General features: G+C 43.6%; 1 protein-coding gene across 6 annotated transcripts in view; it reads left to right on the forward strand.

Annotated features, from left to right (window-relative positions):
- The window catches only part of LOC139239069 (WD repeat-containing protein 7), a 1,036,818-nt gene that overhangs the window by 674,320 nt on the left and 334,805 nt on the right, over positions 1-27,693 (forward strand). For all 6 annotated transcript variants that reach the window (XM_070867593.1, XM_070867585.1, XM_070867609.1 and 3 more), the window contains one exon: positions 19,183-19,407. In XM_070867593.1, the coding sequence (XP_070723694.1) occupies positions 19,183-19,407 (225 nt within the window). The remainder of the gene's footprint in view (positions 1-19,182; positions 19,408-27,693) is intronic.

Consider the following 27,693-nt stretch of genomic DNA (forward strand, 5'->3'; position numbering starts at 1 on the left):
TGGTAAGCAGAACTGGCGCTGCAGGATGAACCGAACGCCGGGTTAAGGCGCCCGATGCCGACGCTCATCAGACCCCACAAAAGGTGTTGGTTGATATAGACAGCAGTTTTTAAAGCAATTTCTTTGGATAATAAGAAATTTCTGGATTGGCAAAGTCGACTCATCTTTGACCTCTCAATGGGCCCAAATTTTTCCAGGAGTTGCTCCATTTTTTTTGGAGCAACTTGATTTTTCTGGAGTACCTTAAAAAATCCCCATTCTGCACATTCAATTTGCGCCAGTGTAAGTGAGTTAGTTAGAATTTTTTTTTAGTTTAGTTTTTTTTTCAAAAGGGGGCGTTACCAGCCACCTAAGTCCGTTTTGGCCATTTAAGCCAGCTTGGACAGCTAATAGTTGCTCCAAACTAACAGGCCAGCATATGTGGCCGCACAGAAAACCTTTGCGGAGAGTGAAGAAATCAGCGCAGGTAGGGACTTAATGACTTGACTAAAGAATGTGAATAGGATCAAACAGCTATACAGGACTGACAAACTTCGCAAAGTTAATGTACGATACAACAGAAGCATTCATGGAAGCTTAAACTACAAAAATAAAAGTAATGAGACAAAACATATTTACATAATTTTTTCAAAATATCCAAATAAAAAATAGAAGTACCTCCTGCTCGGAGGAAAGTATTTTCATCAACAGTGTTAAGGAAAGTCTTGAGTAAGCTCATTAAAATTACTGGCTACATAGTTATCACAACCTCTTCTGCCGCCCCCCCCCCCCCCCCCCCATCAAAACTCTCCTCTCTTTCCCCCCCTCCAACCCCCATTAAAACTCTCCTCTCTCTTACCCCCCGGATCAAAACTCGCCCCCTCCGCCCCGGCCATCGATCAAAAGTCTCCCCGCACCAACCTGTTTCTTGTAGCCCTCAACGCGGGAAGGCAGCGGCCGGCCTGTGGGGCAGGCCACTCGGCCCGGGATGGGGCGGGACACGTTGCGTCCCACGTTGCAGGCACGCATCATCACAATCATGGGAAGAGCGACTGTGCATGCGCGAACGCTCTGCTGCGTATGCGGACAGCTGCCGGCACTCTTTTTGGCGCAGGGCTCAAGTTCCGCCCCCCCCAATGGACTCGCCACGCCATGCCAAGCCCCGGGAGAGTTGGCAGAGGGGCCAGAATCCCAGGATATCTTTTTGCTGCTATTTGGATCGTACGAAGTCGGTGCATCTCACTTGAGTGCACCGAAAAAATGGGTGGGTCAAATTTGGGCCCGATATCTTTTGGCCTCTGGTGTCAATTTCAGTTGACGAATGTAAATTACACAAGCCTCATGTAAGAATCTCCTGGCTGATCATAGAAACATAGAAAATAGGTGCAGGAGTAAGCCATTCGGCCCTTCTAGCCTGCACCGCCATTCAATGAGTTCATGGCTGAACATGCAACTTCAGTACCCCATTCCTGCTTTCCCGCCATACCCTTTGATCCCCCAAGTAGTAAGGACTTCATTTAACTCCTTTTTGAATATATTTAATGAATTGGCCTCAACAACTTTCTGTGGTAGAGAATTCCACAGGTTCACCACTCTCTGGGTGAAGAAATTCCTCCTCATCTCGGTCCTAAATGGCTTACCCCTTATCCTTAGACAGTGACCCCTGGTTCTGGACTTCCCCAACATTGGGAACATTCTTCCTGCATCTAACCTGTCTAACCCCGTCAGAATTTTAAATCTCTCATTCTTCTGAACTCCAGTGAATACAAGCCCAGTTGATCCAGTCTTTCTTGATAGGTCAGTCCTGCCATCCCGGGAATCAGTCTGGTGAACCTTCGCCGCACTCCCTCAACTGCAAGAATGTCCTTCCTCAGGTTAGGAGACCAAAACTGTACACAATACTCCAGGTGTGGCCTCAGCAAGGCCCTGTACAACTGTAGCAACACCTCCCTGCCCCTGTACTCAAATCCCCTCGCTATGAAGGCCAACATGCCATTTGCTTTCTTAACCGACTGCTGTACCTGCATGCCAACCTTCAATGACTGATGTACCATGACACCCAGGTTTCTTTGCACCTCCCCTTTTCCTAATTTGTCACCATTCAGATAATAGTCTGTCTCTCTGTTTTTACCACCAAAGTGGATAACCTCACATTTATCCACATTATACTTCATCTGCCATGCATTTGCCCACTCACCTAACCTATCCAAGTCGCTCTGCAGCCTCATAGCATCCTCCTCGCAGCTCACACTGCCACCCAACTTAGTGTCATCCGCAAATTTGGAGATACTACATTTAATCCCCTCGTCTAAATCATTAATGTACAGTGTAAACAGCTGGGACCCCAGCACAGAACCTTGCGGTACCCCACTAGTCACTGCCTGCCATTCTGAAAAGTCCCCATTTACTCCTACTCTTTGCTTCCTGTCTGACAACCAGTTCTCAATCCATGTCAGCACACTACCCCCAATCCCATGTGCTTTAACTTTGCACATTAATCTCTTGTGTGGGACCTTGTCAAAAGCCTTCTGAAAGTCCAAATATACCACATCAACTGGTGCTCCCTTGTCCACTCTACTGGAAACATCCTCAAAAAATTCCAGAAGATTTGTCAAGCATGATTTCCCTTTCACAAATCCATGCTGACTTGGACCTATCATATCACCTCTTTCCAAATGCACTGCTATGACATCCTTAATAATTGATTCCATCATTTTACCCACTACTGATGTCAGACTGACCGGTCTATAATTCCCTGTTATATCTCTCCCTCCTTTTTTAAAAAGTGGGGTTACATTGGCTACCCTCCACTCCATAGGAACTGATCCCGAGTCAATGGAATGTTGGAAAATGACTGTCAATGCATCCACTATTTCCAAGGCCACCTCCTTAAGTACTCTGGGATGCAGACCATCAGGCCCTGGGGATTTATCGGCCTTCAATCCCATCAATTTCCCCATCACAATTTCCTGACTAATAAGGATTTCCCTCAGTTCCTCCTTCTTACTAGACCCTCTGACCCTTTTGTATCCAGAAGGTTGTTTGTGTCCTCCTTAGTGAATACCGAACCAAAGTACTTGTTCAGTTGGTCCGCCATTTCTTTGTTCCCCGTTATGACTTCCCCTGATTCTGACTGCAGGGGACCTACGTTTGTCTTTACTAACCTTTTTCTCTTTACATACCTATAGAAACTTTTGCAATCCGTCTTAATGTTCCCTGCAAGCTTCTTCTCGTACTCCATTTTCCCTGCCCTAATCAAACCCTTTGTCCTCCTCTGCTGAGTTCTAAATTTCTCCCAGTCCCCGGGTTCGCTGCTATTTCTGGCCAATTTGTATTCCACTTCCTTGGCTTTAATGCTATCCCTGATTTCCCTTGATAGCCATGGTTGAGCCACCTTCCCTTTTTTATTTTTACACCAGACAGGAATGTACAATTGTTGTAGTTCATCCATGCGGCCTCTAAATGTCTGCCATTGCCCATCCACAGTCAACCCCTTCAGTATCATTCGCCAATCTATCCTAGCCAATTCACGCCTCATACCTTCAAAGTTACCCTTCTTTAAGTTCTGGACCATGGTCTCTGAATTAACTGTTTCATTCTCCATCCTAATGCACAATTCCACCATATTATGGTCACTCTTCCCCAAGGGGCCTCGCACAACGAGATTGCTAATTAATCCTCTCTCATTACACAACACCCAGTCTAAGATGGCCTCCCCCCTAGTTGGTTCCTCGACATATTGGTCTAGAAAACCATCCCTTATGCACTCCAGGAAATCCTCCTCCACCGTATTGCTTCCAGTTTGGCTAGCCCAATCTATGTGCATATTAAAGTCACCCATTATAACTGCTGCACCTTTATTGCACGCACCCCTAATTTCATGTTTGATGCCCTCCCCAACATCACTACTACTGTTTGGAGGTCAAATCTTAAATTCAGAATAAACTGAAGATCCTTGCAGTTTTTAACATGTTGGGGGATTGGAGCTATTCAATCTCAGGAAATCTGAAATGTTTCTTATCCCAGTAAGAGCAAATAATGACTCACGATATCTGATTAGCATCTGAAATTGCATTTGGATGCTGGTATTTGAGCTCCTGAGTTAATGGACAATGCTCAATGATATTACACTTCAAAATACAAATGGTTTCCTTCAACATTCAATTAAACATAGTAGAGAAGTTAATATACTTTTAGTCTGCATAGCATCACTCTATTTACATGTTACCAGACAAACATAATGGAACTCAGATTCGATTGATGAGGAACCAGGATGTTGTATTATTTTAATTGATGCAGACATTAGGGGGCCGAAATTGTCCCTTTCCTTGAGGTCTGTCACCGTCAGAAATCGGCGGCCACGCTGCGTAGTGGAATGGCCGCCGATTTTTCGTCGAATGGCTACCATTTTGAAAGTTCCGCTCCTGCATTATCCCGGCAGTGACCCGTCCCCCCATTACCACTCTGCTGCTGCCAATCCATCCTAAGTGCGTCATCAGAGCGCACACTACCGATGTGACCCACCGAACACAAAATTACGCGCAAAAAGTCTTGCTTCTGCCACCGACTGCTTAAAGTGCTTCTGAAATGGCGGTGTGGCTGCTATTAAAGGGGAAGACCTACTGCCGTGGCCGGCGTCTTATTTTTTTTATGTCGACAGACTGCCATGTCGGCCCAACAATTATGCCCCCGGGTTTGGCCAGGCAACCAACAGACAGCTTGGCACCCCGTCTTGGGTGCTAGGCCGCTGGCCCGGCCTAAACCCTCCCTGGTGGCCCAGTGGACCTAACTTAAAGAATCGCAGAGGCTCTCCTCTTTAAGTGAAGGGGAGAGATGTGGTGACGTGTCCCCGCCCCTCTACTTACCGAACGTCCGCTCACCGCCGCACTTCCGCCCCCATTTTGACCAACTTCCCAGTCGCTCGAGAAAAAAAAAGTTAAAGTGGAATTTCGCACAAGAGGCTGCGGTAAAAACAGTCGAAACACGATAGATGAGCCGCGTTTTTGGTGGGGGATAATTTCGACCCGTGCGATTTAAATCAACGATCACAGTATGAACTATATTTAAAACTAACATTAGCAAAGTCATATATTTCTGAAACTTGTCAATGGCTGGCATTCATCAAAGCCATCTAAAATTGTTTATATCAGTTTGCTTAGAGAGTTTTTCAAGGATATCTGTAAGCATAGAAGTGAGTGTTTGTGAATATTCTTAATGCTTTCATGTTGAACTTTCCCTTTGAATCTCTATTATACATGAAGAGCAAATTGATTGTTACCAGTGCCCTCTTAATTATTCTAACTCGTGTTCTGTTCTGATACTTAGCAAGTATTGCAGAGCTGAGCTGCACACTTGGGAAAGCTGTGAAGGTGTGCAGGTTCGAACTCATGGCTAATGGAGCAGTAGGAAGAGTCTACAGGGTTGAATTTGCAGTCGGAGGCTTCCTGCAGGCGGATGCCTCCAACCTGCAAAAAATCTACAAACTTACCTGATGGTCCCAGGGGTTCGGACATAGAGGCCCAAGTATCTCGGGCATATGCAGTTCACAAGCACACCTGGGATCACGTGGGCTTACCCAATCAAACAAAGAAGGGAATCCCCATTCATGCTTATGAAGATTCTATATGTACGCAACTCCCATAAGTATGAATGAGGAGCACATTAAAAATAACTCTACACATCAAATAAATCTTTAAAAAATTACATATTTAAAATTAATTAAAATGGCATTTAATTAAATATTTAAAATAAATTTAATTTTTTGAAAATAAAATTACATGTTTTAACGAGGTTAAAAATAAATGTACCGTATTGCACAGGGTTTTTAATGTATAAATGATTGAAAAAAAAATATTTTTCTGTTTTTAATCAGGCGCAAAAATTTCACGGGCATTTGCTGGGCCTAGTCTCCACCAGCGAAAGCCCTTTTCCCGGGGATAAGTTTTGGGTTTTAGCGCATGCCTAAACCCGGAACTTACGCGGCCTCTACGAGTGCTGCACATTATGGCCCATTATGTGGTGCACCAGTGTGGGGGACACATGGGAGGTTGCAGTCCTCTTTGTATGAAATATGGCAACTCTCCATTTCCATGCCCCAAAGTTACCACTCTTCAATGATGAGTGTTGGCAAACTATTCAACGCTGTGGGGTGTGGTATCACCAGGACAAAGACTGCCCTCATCCAACATTCACAAACCTGCATTTCCAACAAGGCTGCTGGATACTACTCAGGAATGAGGTCTCTCTGACTGATTTTCCCTTCCTTCTCCTTTTTACCCCTCCATTATATGACTCTAAAAGCCTGGGAACACTGAGAACAATTGTAACTGCCCCCCCCCCCCCCCCCATAATCCATTGCTGCCAGGACTCAGATGAGCTCAGACAAAGAATCAAACCTGGAAGATACCCTCTGTATGGCTCAGAGTACACCATGCCATGTTTTTATGCAATGAACTATTGGGGGACACTCCATAAAATTACTATCTACTTTAAAAAAAACAATTAAGAAATACAAATTCTCAACATCGATTGCACAGATGAAGGGAATAAATCAGAATCTTGCTTCTTTCTTTTCTTTTTTAGTGTTAGCTTAGGAACCAACTAGAGGGCTGGCCATCCTAGACTGGGTGATGTGTAATGAGAAAGGACTAATTAGCAATCTTGTGCGAGGCCTCTTTGGGAAGAGTGACCATAATATGGTAGAATTCTTTATTAAGATGGAGAGTGACACAGTTAATTCAGAGACTAGGATCCTGAACTTAAGGAAAGGTAACTTCGATGGTATGAGACGTGAATTGGCTAGAATAGACTGGCGAATGATACTTAAAGGATTGATGGTAGATAGGCAATGGCAAACATTTAAAGATCACATGGATGAACTTCAACAATTGTACATCCTTGTCTGGAGTAAAAATAAAATCGGGAAGGTGGCTCAACCGTGGCTAACAAGGGAAATTAAGGATAGTGTTACATCCAAGGAAGAGGCATATAAATTGGCCAGAAAAAGCAGCAAACCTGAGGACTGGGAGAATTTTATAATTCAGCAGAGGAGGACAAAGGGTTTAATTAGGAGGGGGGGAAATAGAGTATGAGAGGAAGCTTGCTGGTAACATAAAAACTGACTGCAAAAGCTTCTATAGATATATGAAGAGAAAACGATTAGTGAAGACAAACGTCTTGCAGTCAGATTCAGGTGAATTTATAATGGAGAACAAAGAAATGGAAGACCAGTTGAACAAATACTTTGGTTCTGTCTTCATGAAGGAAGACACAAATAGTCTTCCGGAAATACTAGAGGATCGGGGGTCTGGAGAGAAGGAGGAAGTGAAGGAAATCCTTATTAGGCAGGAAATCGTGTTAGGGAAATTGATGGGATTGAAGGCTGATAAATCCCTGGGGCCGAATAGTCTGCATCCCAGAGTACTTAAGGAAGTGGCCCTAGAAATAGTGGATGCATTGGTGATCATTTTCCAACAGTCTATCGATTGTGGATCAGTTCCTATGAACTGGAGGGTAGCTATTGTAACACCACTTTTTAAGAAAGGAGGGAGAGAGAAAACGGGTAATTATAGACTGGTTAGCCTGACATCAGTAGTGGGAACATGTTGGAATCAATTATTAAAGATGAAATAGCAGCGCATTTGGAAAGTGGTGACAGGATCGGACCAAGTCAGCATGGATTTGTGAAAGGGAAATCATGCTTGACAAATCTTCTAGAATTTTTTTGAGGATGTAACTGGTCGAGTGGACAAGGGAGAACCAGTTGATGTGGTGTATTTGGACTTTCAAAAGGCTTTTGACAAGGTCCCACACAAGAGATTGGTGTGCAAAATGAAAGCACATGGTATTGGGGGTAATGTACTGACGTAGATAGAGAACTGGTTGGCAGACAGGAAGCAGAGAGTCGGGATAAACGGGTACTTTTCAGAATGGCAGGCAGTGACTTGTGGGGTGCCGCAGGGCTCAGTGCTGGGACCCGAGCTATTTATAATATACATTAATGATTTAGATGCAGGAATTGAGTGTAATATCTCCAAGTTTGCAGATGACACTAAGCTGGGTGGCGGTGTGAGCTGTGAGGAGGACGCTAAGAAGCTGCAGGGTGACTTGGACAGGTTAGGTGAGTGGGCAAACGCATGGCAAATGCAGTATAATGTGGATAAATATGAGGTTATCCACTTTGGTGGCAAAAACACGAAGACAGAATATTATCTGAATGGTGGCAGATTAGGAAAAGGGGAGGTGCAACGAGACCTGGGTGTCATGGTACATCAGTCATTGAAAGTTGGCATGCAGGTACAGCAGGTGGTGAAGAAGGCAAATGGTATGTTGGCCTTCATAGCTAGGGGATTTGAGTATAGGAGCATGGAGGTCTTACTGCAGTTGTACAGGGCCTTGGTGAGGCCTCACCTGGAATATTGTGTTCAGTTTTGGTCTCCTAATCTGAGGGAGGACGTTCTTGCTATTGAGGGAGTGCAGCGAAGGTTCACCAGACTGATTCCTGGGATGGCAGGAATGACATATTGGGAAGAGACTGGATCGACTGGGCCTGTATTCACTGGAGTTTAGAAGAATGAGAGGGGATCCCATAGAAACATATAAAATTTTGATCGGACTGGACAGGTTAGATGCAGGAAGAATGTTTCCAATGTTGGGGAAGTCCAGAACCAGGGGACATAGTCTAAGGATAAGGGGTAAGCTATTTAGGACTGAGATGAGAAGAAACTTCTTCACTCAGAGAGTTGTTAACCTGTGGAATTCCCTACCGCAGAGTGTTGATGCCAGTTCATTGGATATATTCAAGAGAGAGTTCAATATGGCCCTTATGGCTAAAGGGATCAAGGGGTATGGAGAGAAAGCAGGAAAAGGGTACTGAAGTGAACGATCAGCCATGATATTGAATGGTGGTGCAGGCTCGAAGGGCCGAATGGCCTACTCCTGCATCTATTTTCTATGTTTCTATATCAAGTGTTGCCTGCTCTTGTCCCATCCAAATGTAATTTTTTGGACTAATTGTACTACTCATCAAATGTGGGCTCACACCACAGTTAAGCATTTTAGAACACCTGCACAGGGGAGAATTATAGATTCTTGGCGAAAGTGCCAAAGAAGAGCATGCAAGAAGATATTAAAAGTGCATTATTTTGCGTCTGGTGCTTCTCCTCGATGCTGCCTCTGCCGCATACCTCCCTTCCCCTTGCCCACTAAGCCAAACTTCCCCGCGGTTACAACCTGCTTTGGCATTGAACTCCTATATGCCCTCTCTGAGCTCACCTTGTCCATAAAACCTACTCCTGCTCTCTTGACCCCATTCCCATTAAACTGCTGACAACATTAAACCTTCTGGCTCCCATGCTAGTATCTTAAAAGAAGTGACTGCAGAGATAGTGGATATATTGGTTGCAATCTACCAAAATTCCCTGGAGTCTGGAGAGGTCCCAGCGGATTGGAAAACTGCAAATGTAACGTCCCTATTTTAAAAAGGAGGGTGGCAAAAATCAGGAAACTATAGACCAGTTAGCCTAACATCTGTCATTTGAAAAATGCTGGAGTCCATTATTAAGAAAGCAGTAGCAGGACATTTGGAAAATCATAATGCCGTCAAGCCGAGTCAGCATGGTTTTAGGAAAGGGAAATCATGTTTGACAAATTTGCTTTAGTTCTTTGAGGATGTAACAAGCAGGGTGGATAAGTGGTGTATTTGGATTTCCAGAAGGCATTCGATAAGGTGCTACATAAAAGGTTACTGCATTAGATAAAGGTTCACGGGTTGGGGGTAATATATTAGCGGAGATAGAGGATTGGCGAACTAACAGCAAACAGAGTGTCGGGATAAATGGGTCATTTTCTGGTTGGCAAATGGTACCTAGTGGGGTGCCCAAGGGATCGGTGCTGGGGCCTCAACAATTTACAATCTATATTAATGACTTGGATGAAGGGACCGAGTATAATGTAGCCAAGTTTGCTGATGATACAAAGATGGGTGGGAAAGCAAGTTGTGAGGAGGTCACAAAAAATCTGCAAAGGGATATAGACAGGCTAAGTGAGTGGGCAAACATTTGGCAGATGGAGTATAATGCGGGAAAGTGTGAGGTTATCCATTTTGGCTGGAAAAATAAAAAAACAATTTATTATTTAAATGGAGGGAAACTACAAAATGCTGGGGGTCCATGCAGGTACAGCAAGTAATCAGGAAGGCAAATGGAATGTTGGCCTTTATTGTAAGGAGCATGGAGTATAAAAGCAGGGAAGTTCTGTTACAACTGTACAGGGTATTGGTGAGACCGCACCTAGAGTATTGTGTACAGTTTTGGTCTCCTTATAAAGATAAAATTTAATATGCACAATAATTTTAAAAACAATTCAGAGACGGTTCACTCGGTTGATTCCTGAGATGAAGGGCTTGACTTATGAAGAAAGGTTGAGCAGGTTGGGCCTATACTCATTGGAGCTTAGAAGTGATTCTTAATAAACATAAACATATAAGATACTGAGGGGATTTGATAAGGTAGATGCAGAGAGGATGTTTCCACTCGTGAGGGAATCTCGAACTAGGGGCATAATTTAAGAATAAGGGGTTGCCCATTTAGAACTGAGATGAGGAGGAATTTCTTCTCTCAGGGTTGTAAATCTGTGGAATTCTCTGCCCCAGAGGGCTATGGAGGCTGGGTCACTGAATAAATTTAAAGTGGAGATAGACAGATTTTTGAACGATAAGGGAGTGAAGGGCTATGGGGAGCGGACAGGGAAGTGGAGCTGAGCCCAAGATCAGATCAGCCATGATCTTATTAAACAGCGGAGCAGACTCGAGGGGCCAAATGGCCTACTCCTGCTCCTATTTCTTATGGGGCTGAAATTGCGGTTGGAGGCTTCCCACGGGCAATTGCCTCTGATCTGAAACATTTCTATGAAAGTATGTGGTGATGTGGGAGCAGCGTGAGATTCCGTTGGGGAGGCCTTCTCTTCCTGCGATGCGAAGCACACTCCCGTCCTCGAGGTTCCTATGCAGAAGATGCAGTCACGTGTGACTGCTGAGCCAATCAAGTACAGTATTCCACAGCTTTCTCATTAATAGCAATGAGAACTCTGTATCTCCGAGTTCTCATAGCTATTAATGAGGGAAAAAAAACAAGCACACTAAACACATGTAATAAAAAACAAACCTCACATAATTACAATTAAAGTTAATATATTTCTTAGAGAGAAAAAAAGTTCTGAGTTTTTAAAATGTTTTTTAAATTATGGTTAATAATAAATGTAACAGATTTTTAAAAAATATGTGTTTCTTTAATTTAATTATATTTTTGAATGTTTTTAAACTCTTACACCTGTAAAAGTAGGCTAAACGCCTGCTTTTATTAGGCGCAAGAGTTTTGAGGACATTTGCTGGGCAAGACATGCGTAAATCCCACAATCTTGCCCTTGCAAATGTCCTCGCTCCCAATATGTGGAGGACCTGTCAAGCTCCAGCGCGACAGATCAGAAAAGCCGGTTTTCAGCACATGCGATTTATGATGCCTTCCTGGGTCCGTGGAACTCAGTACAGACCCGGGCAGGCCGGGATTTCCATGCCAATGTTTCTTATGTTTCTTATATTATGACCGGTTCGCTCTCCTCACTATCGCCTCTCTCGATCCCTCCACTGCTTCTGTATTGCCAGAATGCTTGTGTGATATTCAGTCCCGGATGAGCCAAAACTTTCTCCAATTAAACATTGGGACGACTGAGCCATTGCCACAAATTCCGTTCCCTAGCCATCAATTCCATCCCCCTCCCTGACCACTGTCTCAGGCTGAAACAAAGTGTTCACAGTCTTGGTATCCAATTTGACTGAGAGCTGAGTCTCCAACCCCATATCCTCTTCATCACCAAGGCAGCCGACTTCTACCTGCATAATATTGCCCCTCTCCATCCTGCCTCAGTCCATCTGGTGCCGAATCCTTCATCTAGGGTTTGTTACCTCCAGACTCAACTATTTCAATGCTTTCCTGGCCAGTCTCCCATCTGCCACCTTCCATAAATTTGGCAACATCCAAAAATCTACTGCCTGTACCCTAACTCGCACCAAGGCCCATCAACCCATCACCCCTGTGCTCACTAACCTACATTGGCTCCCGGTCCAGCAACAGTGACTTGGATAGGTTAGGTGAGTGGGCAAATGCATGGCAGATGAAGTATAATGTGGATAAATATGAGGTTATCCACTTTGGTGGTAAAAACAGAGAGGCAGACTATTATCTGAATGGTGACAGATTTGGAAAAGGGGAGGTGCAACGAGACCTGGGTGTCATGGTACATCAGTCATTGAAGGTTGGCATGCAGGTACAGCAGGCGGTTAAGAAAGCAAATGGCATGTTGGCCTTCATAGCGAGGGGATTTGAGTACAGGGGCAGGGAGGTGTTGCTACAGTTGTACAGGGCCTTGGTGAGGCCACACCTGGAGTATTGTGTACAGTTTTGGTCTCCTAACTTGAGGAAGGACATTCTTGCTATTGAGGGAATGCAGCAAAGATTCACCAGACTGATTCCCGGGATGGTGGGACTGACCTATCAAGAAAGACTGGATCAACTGGGCTTGTATTCACGAGTTCAGAAGAATGAGAGGGGACCTCATAGAAACGTTTAAAATTCTGACGGGTTTAGACAGGTTAGATGCAGGAAGAATGTTCCCAATGTTGGGGAAGTCCAGAACCAGGGGTCACAGTCTGAGGATAAGGGGTAAGCCATTTAGGACCGAGATGAGGAGAAACTTCTTCACCCAGAGAGTGGTGAACATGTGGAATTCTCTACCACAGAAAGTAGTTGAGGCCAATTCACGAAATATATTCAAAAGGGAGTTAGATGAAGTCCTTACTACTAGGGGGATCAAGGGGTATGGCGAGAAAGCAGGAAGGGGGTACTGAAGTTGCATGTTCAGCCATGAACTCATTGAATGGCGGTGCAGGCTAGAAGGGCTGAATGGCCTACTCCTGCACCTATTTTCTATGTCTATGTTTCTATGTTTCAAATTCAACGTTAAAATTCTCATCCTTGTGTTCCAATCCTCCAAGGCCTTGCCCCTCCATAACTCTGTAACTTCTTCCTGCCCTACAACTCTCCAAGACTCTGCATTCCTCCAAGTCTGACCTCTTATGCATCCCCCACTTCCTTTGCCCCATTATTGGTGGTCGTACTTTCAGCCATCTCAGCCCTCAGATCTGGAAATCCCTCCCTCTACCTCTCCATCTCGCTCTCTCTCCTCCTTTAAGGCACTTCTTAAAACTTGACTCTTTTACCAAGCCTTTAGTCACCTGTCCTGATATCTCTCTCTTTGGCTCAGTGTCTATCTTCATCTGCTTTCGCTCCTGTGAAACAAACGCCTTGGGACGTTTTAGCGTTAAAGGCGCGAATTAAATGCAAATTGTTGTTGTTGATCAATAAGTTGCAAAGTTTCGGAGCTCACTTTGTGAAGAAAGAAAGACTTACATTTATATAGTGCCTTTCACGACCACTGGACGTCTTAATGCGCTTTACAGCCAATGAAGTACTTTTGGAGTCACGGTTGTAAAGGCCAGCATGCATGGTCTGACAGTCTGTATGTAAATGTATGGAATCAATCATCTGTCCAATGAAAAGTATTAAGTTCTGACTACAGTAACTTTAACTCCTTCCCGCTCAAAATTTCTTCCTCTTTTGCAAGCATTGACTGGGGTATATTTCAATGAACCATTGACATCCTCCTTCTCGTACCTCACTCCAGTGGTAATTCTTCATTTGTGCACCTAGGCAGAGTGTCTGCAGATAATTTGACCTTCAGAAGTATCACATACGAGCTCAGCCCTGTTTTCACTTGATGTGCACATTCCAGTAGGGGAAGCTGGACAGAGATCAGAAGCAGGAGCTCTCGCTGGTTTTCCCGTGCTCTAGATCATAGCCACTGATGCCAGCTGTAGCGCAGTTACTGCCGTCCAGCTGAGATCAGCTAACTGAGCACAGTCTGAATTTCAAACCTGGTCCGTGTTGTTCATCTTTCCTTCACTAAGCAAGGAGCAACATGTTTCTGTGTATAGCTTTGAAAATGCCACAAGATAGTGGTCTTCTGATTGGATAAACTTACTGAGCTGAGCTGTGTGCAACAGGAAATTCCTGATTTGACACCTGGTCTATGCTGAGTTAGCCAATCTCTGCCAGGGTAACAGTCGGGGCCCCTACAATCAGCCACAATGTCTCTATCAGGGAGAGAAAATTGCCTTTGATTACCACTCCTGGTTGCTATTCAGCGAGCCATCTGGAATTGTGTGTGTGTCGATGACAGCTTGAGGACAGGATTGTGCTTGGTTGTAAAGCATCCCCCAAACCTCCCCTAACTTGTTGACACTTGCTGTCAAAGTTCATGCTTGAATAAGGGGCATTTGGGAAAGCAGACTGCTAATGTGGAACCCATACCCCATGCAAGAGTCATCCTCAGGAGTGAACAAAATTGATAGGAAAAGGTTTAAATATATATACATATTAAATACAGCAGTTCAGTTTGTGAGATTTTAAAACTCTTTTTGATTTGAACAAAACTATTTTAAAAACGGAGTGACTCTTGCCATTGAACCGGAAGCTGCACAGAAGCATTCTGCGCATAACTCAGATCACAAATTTTTAAAATAACGTTCACAACAGACAGAGGCCTGTGTAAAAGATAACTCTTGCGTTTTTTTCCCTTGTTGGAAATAGTTTTATTATAAAGGAATGCAAATACAATTTAAAATGTGCATCATTTTCCCATTAGCAATTTGATTTATAAACACACGATTAAAAAATAAACACGAAGTGATCAGGCAATTGTTTTTTTTTCCTCCGACTCACCTAGTTTTCTGAGTTCGAAAGGAGCTCCTTGAAATTGTTTCACTTCCATTGCATGATCATTCCAGATTGGATGTTGACAGCGGCTTCAGACTCTATTGAGTTACAATGAGCTGCTAGTTAATTTCAGGTTGATATTGAACGCTGCATGACGGCTCCTAGCGACCGGGAACGCGTCAGGGCACATGATGGCAATCAGGCAATTTATAAAACATAGTGGTAAAATATCCGTTACTCATTCTTCGAGAAGATAAATACATTGGCCCCAAGTTTCCACACGCTACAAAATGGGCGCCCCTCCGAGCTGGACGCCCGTTTTTTGCGCCAAAAACGCGTCTGAAAAAAAAACGTGCGATTCTGGAGCGCCCTGCAGCTCCATGACAGCTTGGCGCGGCGCCCAGGGGACGGAGCCTACCACTCGCGCCGATTTTGTAAGTGGGAGGGGGCGGGTACCATTTAAATTAGTTTTTTTCCTGCCGGCAACCCTGCGCGTGCGCATTGGAGCGTTCGCGCACGCGCAGTGTGAAGGAAACATTGGCACTCGGCCATTTTTGTAGTTCTTTGTAGCTGTTTAATTTTTGAACATTTTTTAATAAAAGCACATTGCCATCAGCACTGAGGCTTCTTGCAGCAGTGAGAAGGCTGCAGGAAGCCTCAGAAGTTGAGGCAGTCGTTTCCCGACGGCCTCTTCCCCCCCCCCCCCACCCGCCTGCCGTCGGGAATGGCTGCCTCAACTTCTGAGGCTTCCTGCAGCCTTCTCACTGCCTCCTTCCCCTTGCCCGCAGTCTGGAACGGCTGCCTCCCCCCCCCGCTACAGTCGGTCGGTTGGGCACTCACTCCCTCCCTCTCCCCCCCCCGCCCGCCGTCAGGAACGGCTGCCTCTCCCCCCCCCCCCCCCCCTGCTGCGGTCGGTCGGGCCCTCACTCCCTCCCCCCCCCCCGCCCGCCGTCGGGAACGGCTGCCTCCTCCCTGCCTCCCGTTCGCGGGAACGACGCCACACCGCTGAGCTGACTGTAAGGCTTCCACCTCAAGTGGAAGGCTGCTTGCTGCCCCTCCCTCCCTCCCATTCGCGGGAACGACCCACACCGCTGAGCTGACTAAACCTGCCTGAAGCACTTTCACACAGGTAGGAAGATGGTTCATTTAATCTTTTCTTTGCTTATAAATGTTTATTCAGGTTGGATTTATTTGTCTAATATTTGTAGAAGTATAAATAAGGATTTATTGTAGAATTTAATGACTTCCCTTCCCCACCCACCTCGTTTTGGACGCCTAATTTGTAACCTGCGCCTGATTTTTTAATGTGTAGACAAGGTTTTTTCAGTTCTACAAAAATCTTCACTTGCTCCATTCTAAATTAGTTTGGAGTACGTTTTCACTGTGGAAACTTTGAAATCTGGCGTCAGTGGCCGGACACGCCCCCTTTTGAAGAAAAAATTCTGTTCCACAGTGAAACTGTTCTAATTGACTAGAACTGCAGAAAAAAAAATGTGGAGAATTGCGATTTCTAAGATAGTCCATTCTCCACCAGTTGCTCCTAAAAAATCAGGCGCAAATCATGTGGAAACTTAGGCCCTTTATTCCTCATTTTGGGAAGTCTGGCGGCAACAAACAAAAAATAACACTGGAACTGTGCATGCACAATTACCTCTGGTTCGTTGGCAACAGTCGGGTCCTTTTAAAAATGCATATAGTGACCTCGGGGGGGCATTTTTCTCTCAAAAATTCCCAGGATAATATTGCAAGGCTTTATTTTTTGTACTCCTTTTAATTCAGTTATGTGGAGAGACTTGAGGAGCTGGAGCTTTTCTCTTTTGAGCAGAGAAGTTTAAAAGGAGATTTGATAGAGATGCTCCAAATCATGAATTCCTTTGACAGAGTAAATAAGGAAAAACTGTTTCTGTTGGCATAAGGGTCATTAACCAGAGGGTACAGATTTAAGGTAATTGGCAAAAGTACTGGAGGCAAGATGAGGAGGAAAACATTTATGGAGCGAGTTGATATGGTTTGGAATCCACTGCCTGAAAGGGTAGTGCAAGTGGATTCAATAGCAATCTTCAGAAGGGAATTGGATAAATACATGCAGGGCTATGTGGAAAGAGCAGGGGTGTGAGACAAATTGGATAGTTGTTCCAAAGGGCACAAAGGGCCAAATGGTTCTATGTTTAGGTTGCTCCAGTGGAAGTGCACTTGTGTGTCAACATTGTGTGTCATGGTGTGAATAGGACACTTCTTCATATCTTCATTTCTCAGTCTCAGCCAAGCTTTTGGTGAGGTGCACTTCATGATGGAGAAGAATTGGCAGCAGTAAACCAAGAATCCATTGCTGCATTTATTGCATTTTTATGTCAGTGGCTGGGCCCAGAAGAGCGGCAAGTGGAGATCTATCACCCATGCACATCCCCCTCCTATTATTGTTTTTCAGTGTGCCACTGGTTCCTACTATGCCTGTTGCAGGGCCAATAGGATAGAAACCTATGTTTCGCACTGCCCCAGAGCAACTCTCAAGACCTATTTGAATATCATCTCCATCTCTTTTACAATGGTAATGTGTCGTATGTGTAAGAGTACCACATACTTGCTGCTGATGACACATTCTCAGTGTTAAATAGCCATTAGTTGCTAGATCAAGAGATAGATTGGCATACAATCAGAAGAACTACCCAACTAACAGTTTGCAGAGTAAAGGGTGGTATTAAGGAGGGGAGAAAGTCAAAAAGGAAATAGAAAAACATCAATATGGATTTTATCATTGGCATCCTTTGGAAGTGAAGTACATTGAGATGTTTGTGATTTGTGGTCATGCAGGACAATCTAGATTTTGATTTGTCATTAATTAGAAAGGCTGCAGTCTGATAAACAGGACGACTCAGCTGTGTGAAGAAAGCATTTATTTAATCCTTTCATCTCCTTGTACAAATATCAGAAAGACTCTAGCATTTTCAGAGGAGCCATGTGTAAATGTACATGATATGAAATATATCTCTAATATCCTTATATGTCTTCTCAAAACTTCCTCTAAGCTGGAAGGTTTGACAAGTCTTGTCAACATGACGTGACATTTTCCTGTCGAGTATCTTTAGTACACATAATTTGTCAAAATATTGAGAGTGAGTTATGGGCTCTGTGATATGATATAAGCCTGAAAAATGATTGTAAGCACTATTAGCAGAGAGCACTTAACACATTCATATTACATTCATTTTTCCATTATTTTAATGCAAGCTTAATGCTTCTGCTAAAATAACTGAATGTCATATGAAAAGTGTTGAGCATTCATCTAGTAATTTCACTGCAGCAACTTCTAAGCTATTAGCTTTAAATAGGTCTGCATTAGGGAGCTTAATGGTTTTAGGAAATCCACATGGAGAAACCTATTTCTTGAAATGTATATTTAATTTATCCTCATTCTTTGTTGTATTTGTTGTTGTACGGCAATCATTGGAAATTAGATGCAGGTGGTTGGATCTACACCTGTATTCTTTTTGCACCTTGTTGGATACGCTATATAAATACAAGTTGTTTATTCCACAAGTGCAAAGTAAGGTTGATTCACTGCTACTCTGCTTGTTTTTGAAAAGAATTGTATTGTAAATTCTTAGATTATTAGCACAATTGCAGTATCAGCTACCTACATACTTAAGAATATGAATGTGCAGATACTGGTATTTTATAGAAGTAAAGGTGAGGCTCTGCCATTACATTTGAGAAGAAATGAAAAAGAACCTTAGGTTACAGAGATGAGGGCTGAAGATTCTCTGCTTAGAAAGGAGACTTGCTCCTGTGTTTTAGATCAAGACTCAATTCCCCTACGGGCCCAGGAACTTAATGGAGCTATGTTGAATACTGGGCCCATCTGGGGCAGAGCAGGGCCTATTTACAAATCAGTTACAAAGAATTGTGATTTATCTATGTTTCCTTACTTTACAGTAGGTATGTGTAAATAGTGAGTGTCGGTGAGGTGACAGCCCAATTGTGTGTGGAAACTCAAATGCCATTGATGGAGTTGAGCCTTAACCTTGCATGCATTGGTAATTGTGTTCTTTCATATGAGTAGTTCTCTTATTGTCACCAGTGTTCACCGTTTAAAAAAAATCAGCAGCAACAAATAGATACGAGAATGTTAACAATCAATCGCAATTCTTTGTCAAGCTTTGTATGCGTCATGCTGATGATTGTCCCGTTCCAGAAATATTTGTAGCCTGAAAGAGTGTAACTGGAGAATGCTTCAATGTAAATCAGAGAAGAAATATCTCTTCAAATCTGAGGGTGGAACTTCTCTTTTTAGAGAGTTCATGCACATTTTCCATTGTGATTAGTGCCACATGGTGTTTGATTAACATAACATTATTTTCTTTGGTTTGTATTTTAGGCTGTTTGCCAGGTTTTCTTGTACATATGAAGAAATCATCGTCATCTTACGAGGAGCGCCGTAAGCAGGCTACAGCCATAGTCCTTCTGGGTGTCATTGGAGCAGAATTTGGTGCTGAGATTGAACCTCCAAAGCTGCCAACTCGGACTCGTAGCACCAATCAGGTCCCAGAGGGCTTCGGACTAACCAGTGGGGGCTCCAATTATTCCCTGGCTAGACACACTTGTAAGTATTCAGGTTTCTAAGATTCCTTTCATGTTAGAAGTTGCAAATTTAAAATCGTTGGTGTAGCTGGGCCAAGATACGATTTTTTTTTTTAAGCAACTGCTTTTCAAGTTTTACAGATCATGTCATATTACTACTCTCCTGTTGATGCAAACTGTTTCGGGTTCATATCAATGCAAAATTGATAACTCGGGCATCTGCTTGTATTGCTTATTCATTAGAGGTCCAGCACGCTGCAAAACCACATTTCAAAAAAAATAACATGCATTTAAATAGCATCTCATCACATCTCTTGAGATGTGCCAAAGTGTTTCACACACTTATTACTTTGAAATGTAATCACTGTTGCCATGCAGATCAACATGGCAGGCATTTTGTGCACAAGTTCCTACAAACAGCAATGATGAGATAAATAATTTGATTTTGATGGTGATGGATATGAGAGAAATGATGGCTAGGACATTGAGAATAGTGCCATGGGATCTTCAACATCCACTTGAAAAGGCATATAGGTCCTCCAATTAATGTTTTATTGGAAGAATGGTACTTGTATTCCCGACAATATGAGTGCAAGTCTTGGAGTGAGGCTTCTGACTCATAGATGAGAGCACTACCAATTGAGCCAAGTTGACACTTAGACCAATGGCATTTTCAATTCATGCCTGGACACTTTATAAACTTTGTTTTGATTAATTTCAATGTTAGAATAGAGAACATACTCCAACCATGCTCTCTAACATAAAAGATTAATTGTCCAGGGAGTGGAGCTCTGCAGTATGTGAGGCACAGCACGCAGTCTGACCAAGGTCTGATGGTTATGTATTGCACCCTACAATTACCGTCTGAGAGTCACCTGAAGACATTGTTTAGTTGCGATAGTTTTTTCTTTATGTATAGTTATATGGAAATAAAGTTTGATTTTCTGCAGCATAATGCATATACAGTGCATTGTCCCAGTCAGCCTCGAGAAGGTTAGGTTAACTATTGAGAAAGTGAAACACTATCATTTCCTCCAAGTTGTGGCTTAATGTTGGGCTTCGCTGGAAAATGTTACTCACCTTATCTGTACTTAATTTAGAGATAATTTTTTATTTAATTACCTCCTTGAACCATTTTTTTTGCATTGTCAGAGGATGGTAATGGCCTCATCAATTTCCTACATTACTGATAAAGTACTTTATTCCAAGTCATTTGTGAATAGTTGGGCAGAACTACACCAGTTGCTGCCCTCCCAGACTGTGCTTTTTTTGGTTTTGCATTACCTTTTGCTTCCTATTGCCAAGCCAGTTTTAATCAAAAGTTCCTCCAACAAATGTTAACAGCATAAGAACCTAAGAAATAAGAGCTTGCTCCGACATGCAATAAGATCATGGCTGATCTTCGACCTTAACTCCCACTTTCCTGCACTATCTCCATATCCCTAGATTCCCTCAATATCCAAAAATCTATCGATCTCTGCATTGAATATACTCAATGACTGAGCCTCCATAGCCCTGTGGGGCAGAGAATTCCAAAGATTCACAACCCTCTGAGTGAAGGAATTTCTCCTCGTCTCAGTTCTAAATGGCTGACCCCTTATTCTGAGACAGTGACCCCTGGTTCTGGACTCCCCAGCCAGGGGAAACATCGTCCCTACATCTATCCTGTCAATCCCTGTAAGAATTTTGTATATTTCAATGAGATCATCTCTCATTGTTCTAACATCTAGAGGATATAGGCCTAGTCTACTCAATCTCTCATAGAAACATAGAAACATAGAAAATAGGTGCAGGAGTAGGCCAGTCAGCCCTTCGAGCCTTCACCGCCATTCAATGAGTTCATGGCTGAACATACAACTTCAGGACCCCATTCCTGCTTTCTCGCCATACCCCTTGATCCCCCTAGTAGTAAGGACTACATCTAACTCCTTTTTGAATATTTTTAGTGAATTGGCCTCAACAACTTTCTGTGGTAGAGAATTCCACAGGTTCACCACTCTCTGGGTGAAGAGGTTTCTCCTCATCTCGGTCCTAAATGGCTTACCCCTTATCCTTAGACTGTGACCCCTGGTTCTGGACTTCCCCAACATTGGGAACATTCTTCCTGTATCTAACTTGTCTAAACCCGTCAGAATTTTAAACTTTTCTATGAGATCCCCTCTCATTCTTCTGAACTCCAGTGAATACAAGCCCAGTTGATCCAGTCTGTCTTGATATGTCTGTCCCGCCATCCCAGGAATCAGTCTGGTGAACCTTCGCTGCACTCCCTCAATAGCAAGAATGTCCTTCCTCAAGTTAGGAGACCAAAACTGTACACAATACTCCAGGTGTGGCCTCACCAAGGCCCTGTACAACTGTAGTAACACCTCTCTGCCCCTGTACTCAAATCCCCTCGCTATGAAGGCCAACATGCCATTTGCTTTCTTAACGGCCTGCTGTACCTGCATGCCAACCTTCAATGATTGATGTACCATGATACCCAGGTCTCGTTGCACTTCCCCTTTTCCTAATCTGTCACCATTCAGATAATAGTCTGTCTCTCTGTTTTTACCACCAAAGTGGATAACCTCACATTTATCCACATTATACTTCATCTACCATGCATTTGCCCACTCACCTAACCTATCCAAGTCACTCTGTAGCCTCTTCGCATCCTCCTCGCAGCTCACACTGCCACCCAACTTAGTGTCGTCCGCAAATTTGGAGATACTACATTTAATCCCCTCGTCTAAATCATTAATGTACAATGTAAACAGCTGGGGCCCCAGCACAGAACCTTGCGGTACCCCACTAGTCACTGCCTGCCATTCTGAAAAGTACCCATTTACTCCTACTCTTTGCTTCCTGTCTGACAACCAGTTCTCAATCCACGTCAGCACACTACCCCCAATCCCATGTGCTTTAACTTTGCACATTAATCTCTTGTGTGGGACCTTGTCGAAAGCCTTCTGAAAGTCCAAATACACCACATCAACTGGTTCTCCCTTGTCCACTCTACTGGAAACATCCTCAAAAAATTCCAGAAGATTTGTCAAGCATGATTTCCCTTTCACAAATCCATGCTGACTTGGACCTATCATGTCACCTCTTTCCAAATGTGCTGCTATGACATCCTTAATAATTGATTCCATCATTTTACCCACTACCGATGTCAGGCTGACCGGTCTATAATTCCCTGTTTTCTCTCTTCCCTTTTTTAAAAAGTGGGGTTACATTGGCTACCCTCCACTCCATAGGAACTGATTCAGAGTCAATGGAATGTTGGAAAATGACTGTCAATGCCTCCACTATTTCCAAGGCCACTTCCTTAAGTACTCTGGGATGCAGACCATCAGGCCCTGGGGATTTATCGGCCTTCAATCCCATCAATTTCCCCAACACAATTTCCCGACGAATAAGGATCTCCTCATATGACAATGCCCCCATTCCAAGAATCAATCTGGTGAACCTCCATTGCATTCCCTCTAAGGCAAGTATATATCTCCTTAGGTAAGGAGACACAAACTGTACCCAAAACTCCATGCGTGGTCTCACCAAGGTCCTATATAATTGCAGTAAGTCGTCTTTACTCTCATACTCAAATCCTTTTATATTAAAAGGCCAATGTATCATTTGCTCTCCTAATTGCTTGCTGTACCTGCATATTAACTTTCATTGATTCGTGTACAAGGACATCCAAGTCCCTCTGAACACCAACATTTCCCAATCTCTCACCATTTAAAAAAATTCTCTGCTTTTCTGTTTTCCCGACCAAAGTGTATAACTTCATGTTTCTCCATATTATATTCCATTTGCCATGTTCTTGCCCACTCATCAGCAAACTTGGATATACAGGTTGAGCGTCTGAAATCCGGAGTTCCAAAATTCGGAATGTTCCGGAATCCGGACACCGGGGTTGTCCAGAAATCGGAAAATGTTCCAAAATCCAGACCCCCCCCCCGCCTCGGCAGCCCGACCTCGCCCCAGCCCGACCTCGCCCCAGCTCTCGGCAGCCCGACCTCATTCCGGCCCGACCTCACCCTGGCCCGACCTCCCTCGGTGGCCTGACCTCGCCTTGGCCCGACTTCGCCCGCCGAAACTTCGCCCACCCCAGCCCTCGGCGGTCCGACCTTGCCCCGGCCCGACTTCGCCCCGGCACCCCCCCTTCTCCCCTCTCTCCCCCTTACCTCGGCGGGTCGACCTTACCCCCTTACCTCGGCTGCCTGACCCCACCTACCTCGGCCAGGCAAAGACGTTCCAAAATCCGGAAATACCCGGAATCCGGAATGGCCTCGGTCCCGAGGTTTCCGGATTTTGGACGCTCAACCTGTATTACATTTGGTCCCCTCATCCAAATTATTGATATACTCCCACTTCTGCAACAGACTACATTTCATGCACCTCCTAAATATTTAAATATTGTTGCACATTATTTTAACGCTGCACTGAGCAGCATGTCAGAGTTTAAGAGGTTACTTGGTAATAACTAGCAATAAACATGTTCCGCTACTTTTTATATTTGCACGGTATTGATGCCTAATTATTTCCTGAGTTGCCAACGTGTACAATATTAAAGAGAAAGGATGTTATTTTCAATTGTCTTATTCTAAGTATTATTATGAAGTTGGATACCAGTAGGCACTGATGATATTGGGACTACAGTGCTATGGGAAGCAGTCTCAATTTGTGTTGTCAGTGGAATAAAACTTCCTGGCATCACATCTGAGCGAGTCCGACACAAACTGTTCACTTCTGGGGGCTCTGTAACTACATAGCAGTTTTATTCGATCCTTTCTCCACAAGTAGAGGACTAGAACTTTCTTTACAGGATCACGATAATGACTGAATATTAGCTCTGGCAGTCGCTTAGCCTGTCCATAATGGCATCTGATATCCATAACAAAGTGTAATTACCTATCAGAGGCACTCAGAAACAATGCATGATATCAATTGATCACTCAAAACAAATCTTTTCTGTTTCTTCTTCTGCATTCCTTGGAGAAAATGCTCACAGCATGCTATTAAATTCTCTTGTTAAATGAACAGTTTATTTATTCATTGGGGATGTGAATGCTGCGATAGGTAAAGAGGGAGACCATTCTTTGAATGAAGTTATAGAAGCGGTTGTATTCTTTTACTGCTATCACCATAGATTACTTGAAGTTGAAGTTCTTTTCATTCAAAATACCTACCCGTTTGGCACACATGTCAGTATGAAAGCTGCCTAGGCTCTGGAATTCCCTCAGTGAATCTCTCTGCCTCTCTCTCTCTCTCTCTCTCTCTCTCCCTTTCTCTTTAAGCTGCTCCTTAAAACCTGCCTCTTTTGCCAAGCTTTTGGTCATCTGTCCTAATAGCTCCTTATGTGGCTCGGTATCACATTTTGTTTGATAACACTCCTGTGAAGTGCCTTGGTTGTTTTACTACATTGAAGACACTGTATAAATGCAAGTTATGTTGTTGGTGAGCCATACACCAGAATAATAGATTCTCCTTATTTTGCATGGTATAATTTAGCAAACCTTAGGATGCACATTTTGGGGAAAGATTTTCTCTGCATTGTATGTAACAAAATCATAAAGCTGTTGATAAAGATTGCACTGATAGTTTTGCAGCACAAGTGCATGGGGGAAATCTTTTCCTTTTCATTCTTGCCCAAGGTTGTTTGAGTTTTATTTACTTAAGGAATCAATGATGCTAACAATATATGCACTTGTGCACTATGACTGAAAGGCAGGATCAACTTGCTTTTCTACTGAGGCAAATTGCTCTTGTCTTTGAGTAAAACCTGTTACTGTGCAGAGGTTAACAGACTGCTCCTTGTACTATTCCCAAAGAAAGTTTAAACTCTTTTTCAGTGGCCACTTCTTGGGATAGCATGCAGATAACTTATCTTGAGGCTATTTATAAAACAGCAGCCAACAGCAGGATATATGCACTTACTGTCTTCACTTGGCAGACCACTATAATGAGCACTTTGATGTAACTGAGATCAAACTGCCCTGAAAATGCAGCTCTTTGCAAATCCACTGGCAAAGTTCTGCACCATGATGGTGTGTGTGTAGTATGAGTGAATGAAGAAGAATGTTAGGTTAGTTACGTTTGGTATGATCATCCTCATTCGTAAATTGAAGTTCAACCTCTACATACAGAGGTCCCACTCAACATATCCATCTTTTGCTTTTGACATCATAGTGCTTCCTCAAGGTTTCTATTTAGATACGTTATTTCACTAAAATTATTTCAGAACTGAAGTGTACAGATACAAAGGACTGTGGTTCAAAGTATCTTGAACCTGTATGAAGATGAGGTGGCTGACCTAGCCGAGGATAACTCATAAGCATAATTCTTTCATTAATAGCTCATAACCCATTTTAAATATACACTCTGTATACAACATTCAGCTTCTTCCCATAGGTATACAATGTTAAAAGCAAATGCTGAGCTAATTACTCAATGGGTGGAACACAGGAACAGGTGTAGGCCATTCAGCCCCTCAAGCCTGTTCTCCCATTCAATTAGATCATGGGTGAATACCTCAACTCCAGTGATCTGCCTTTGATCCATATCCCTTGATACCCTTACCTAATAAAAATGTGTTATTCTCAGTGTAAAAAATATTCAATTGACCCTGCATCCACAGCCTTTTGAAGGCGAGAATTCCAGATTTCCACTAACCTTTGTGTGAAAAAGTTCTTCCTAATTTCACTCCTGAATGGCCGAGCTCTAATTTTAAGATTTCCCCCTCCAGAGCAAATACATTCTGATGCTAAAATTACTGTTACAAATGACTCCATTTGACTCGGTGAACCTGCTGAGTTTTCCCGAATGTTCTGAAGACTATACAGTGTTGCTAAATCCTAATGCAGTCACGACGGGAGGGGCCCTTTGTAATGGCAAGCAGCATTGGAAGAACAGAAGAACATAAGAATTAGGAACAGGAGTAGGCCATCTAGCCCCTCGAGCCTGCTCCGTCATTCAACAAGATCATGGCTGATCTGGCCGTGGACTCGGCTCCACTTACCCGCCCGCTCTCCATAACCCTTAATTCCCTTATTGGTTAAAAATCTATCTATCTATCTGTGATTTGAATACATTCAATGAGCTAGCCTCAACTGCTTCCTTGGGCAGAGAATTCCACAGATTCACAACCCTCTGGGAGAAGAAATTCCTTCTCAACTCGGTTTTAAATTGGCTCCCCCGTATTTTGAGGCTGTGTCCCCTAGTTCTAGTCTCCCCGACCATTGGAAACAACCTCTCTGCCTCTATCTTGTCTCTCTCTTTCATTATTTTAAATGTTTCTATAAGATCCCCCCTCATCCTTCTGAATTCCAACGAGTAAAGACCCAGTCTACTCAATCTATCATCATAAGGTAACCCCCTCATCTCCGGAATCAGCCGAGTGAATCGTCTCTGTACCCCCTCCAAAGCTAGTATATCCTTCCTTAAGTAAGGTGACCAAAACTGCACGCAGTACTCCAGGTGCGGCCTCACCAATACTCTGTACAGTTGCAGCAAGACCTCCCTGCTTTTGTACTCCATCCCTCTCGCAATGAAGGCCAACATTCCATTTGCCTTCCTGATTACCTGCTGCACCTGCAAACTAACTTTTTGGGATTCATGCAGACACTTGAACAAAAATCTAATACCCGTCAGTTCCTCGTTAGTATAGTGGTGAGTATCCCCGCCTGTCACGCGGCAGACCGGGTTTCATTTCCCCGACGGGGAGGCAGTTGTTTCAAAACGTTGAATTTGCCCAAAAAGAGTTTCATGCACAAGGACCCCCAGGTCCCTCTGCACCGCAGCATGTTGTAATTTCTCCCCATTCAAATAATATTCCCTTTTACTGTTTTTTTTTCCAAGGTGGATGACCTCACACTTTCCAACATTGTCTTCCATCTGCCAAACCTCAACCCATTCGCTTAACCTATCTAAATCTCTTTGCAGCCCCTCTGTGTCCTCTACACAACCCGCTTTCCCACTAATCTTTGTGTCATCTGCAAATTTTGTTACACTACACTCTGTCCCCTCTTCCAGGTCATCTATGTATATTGTAAACAGTTGTGGTTGCAGCATCGATCCCTGTGGCACACCACTAACCACCGATTTCCAACCCGAAAAGGACCCATTTATCCCGACTCTCTGCTCTCTGTTAGCCACCCAATTCTCGATCCATGCTAATACATTTCCTCTGACTCCGTGTACCTTTGTCTTCTGCAGTAACCTTTTGTGTGGCACTTTATCGAATGCCTTCTGGAAATCCAAATACACCACATCCATCGGTACACCTCTATCCACCATGCTCGTTATATCCTCAAAGAATTCCAGTCAA

Source organism: Pristiophorus japonicus, chromosome 2 (assembly GCF_044704955.1).
Source record: "Pristiophorus japonicus isolate sPriJap1 chromosome 2, sPriJap1.hap1, whole genome shotgun sequence".
Classification (NCBI taxonomy): Eukaryota; Metazoa; Chordata; class Chondrichthyes; family Pristiophoridae; genus Pristiophorus; species Pristiophorus japonicus.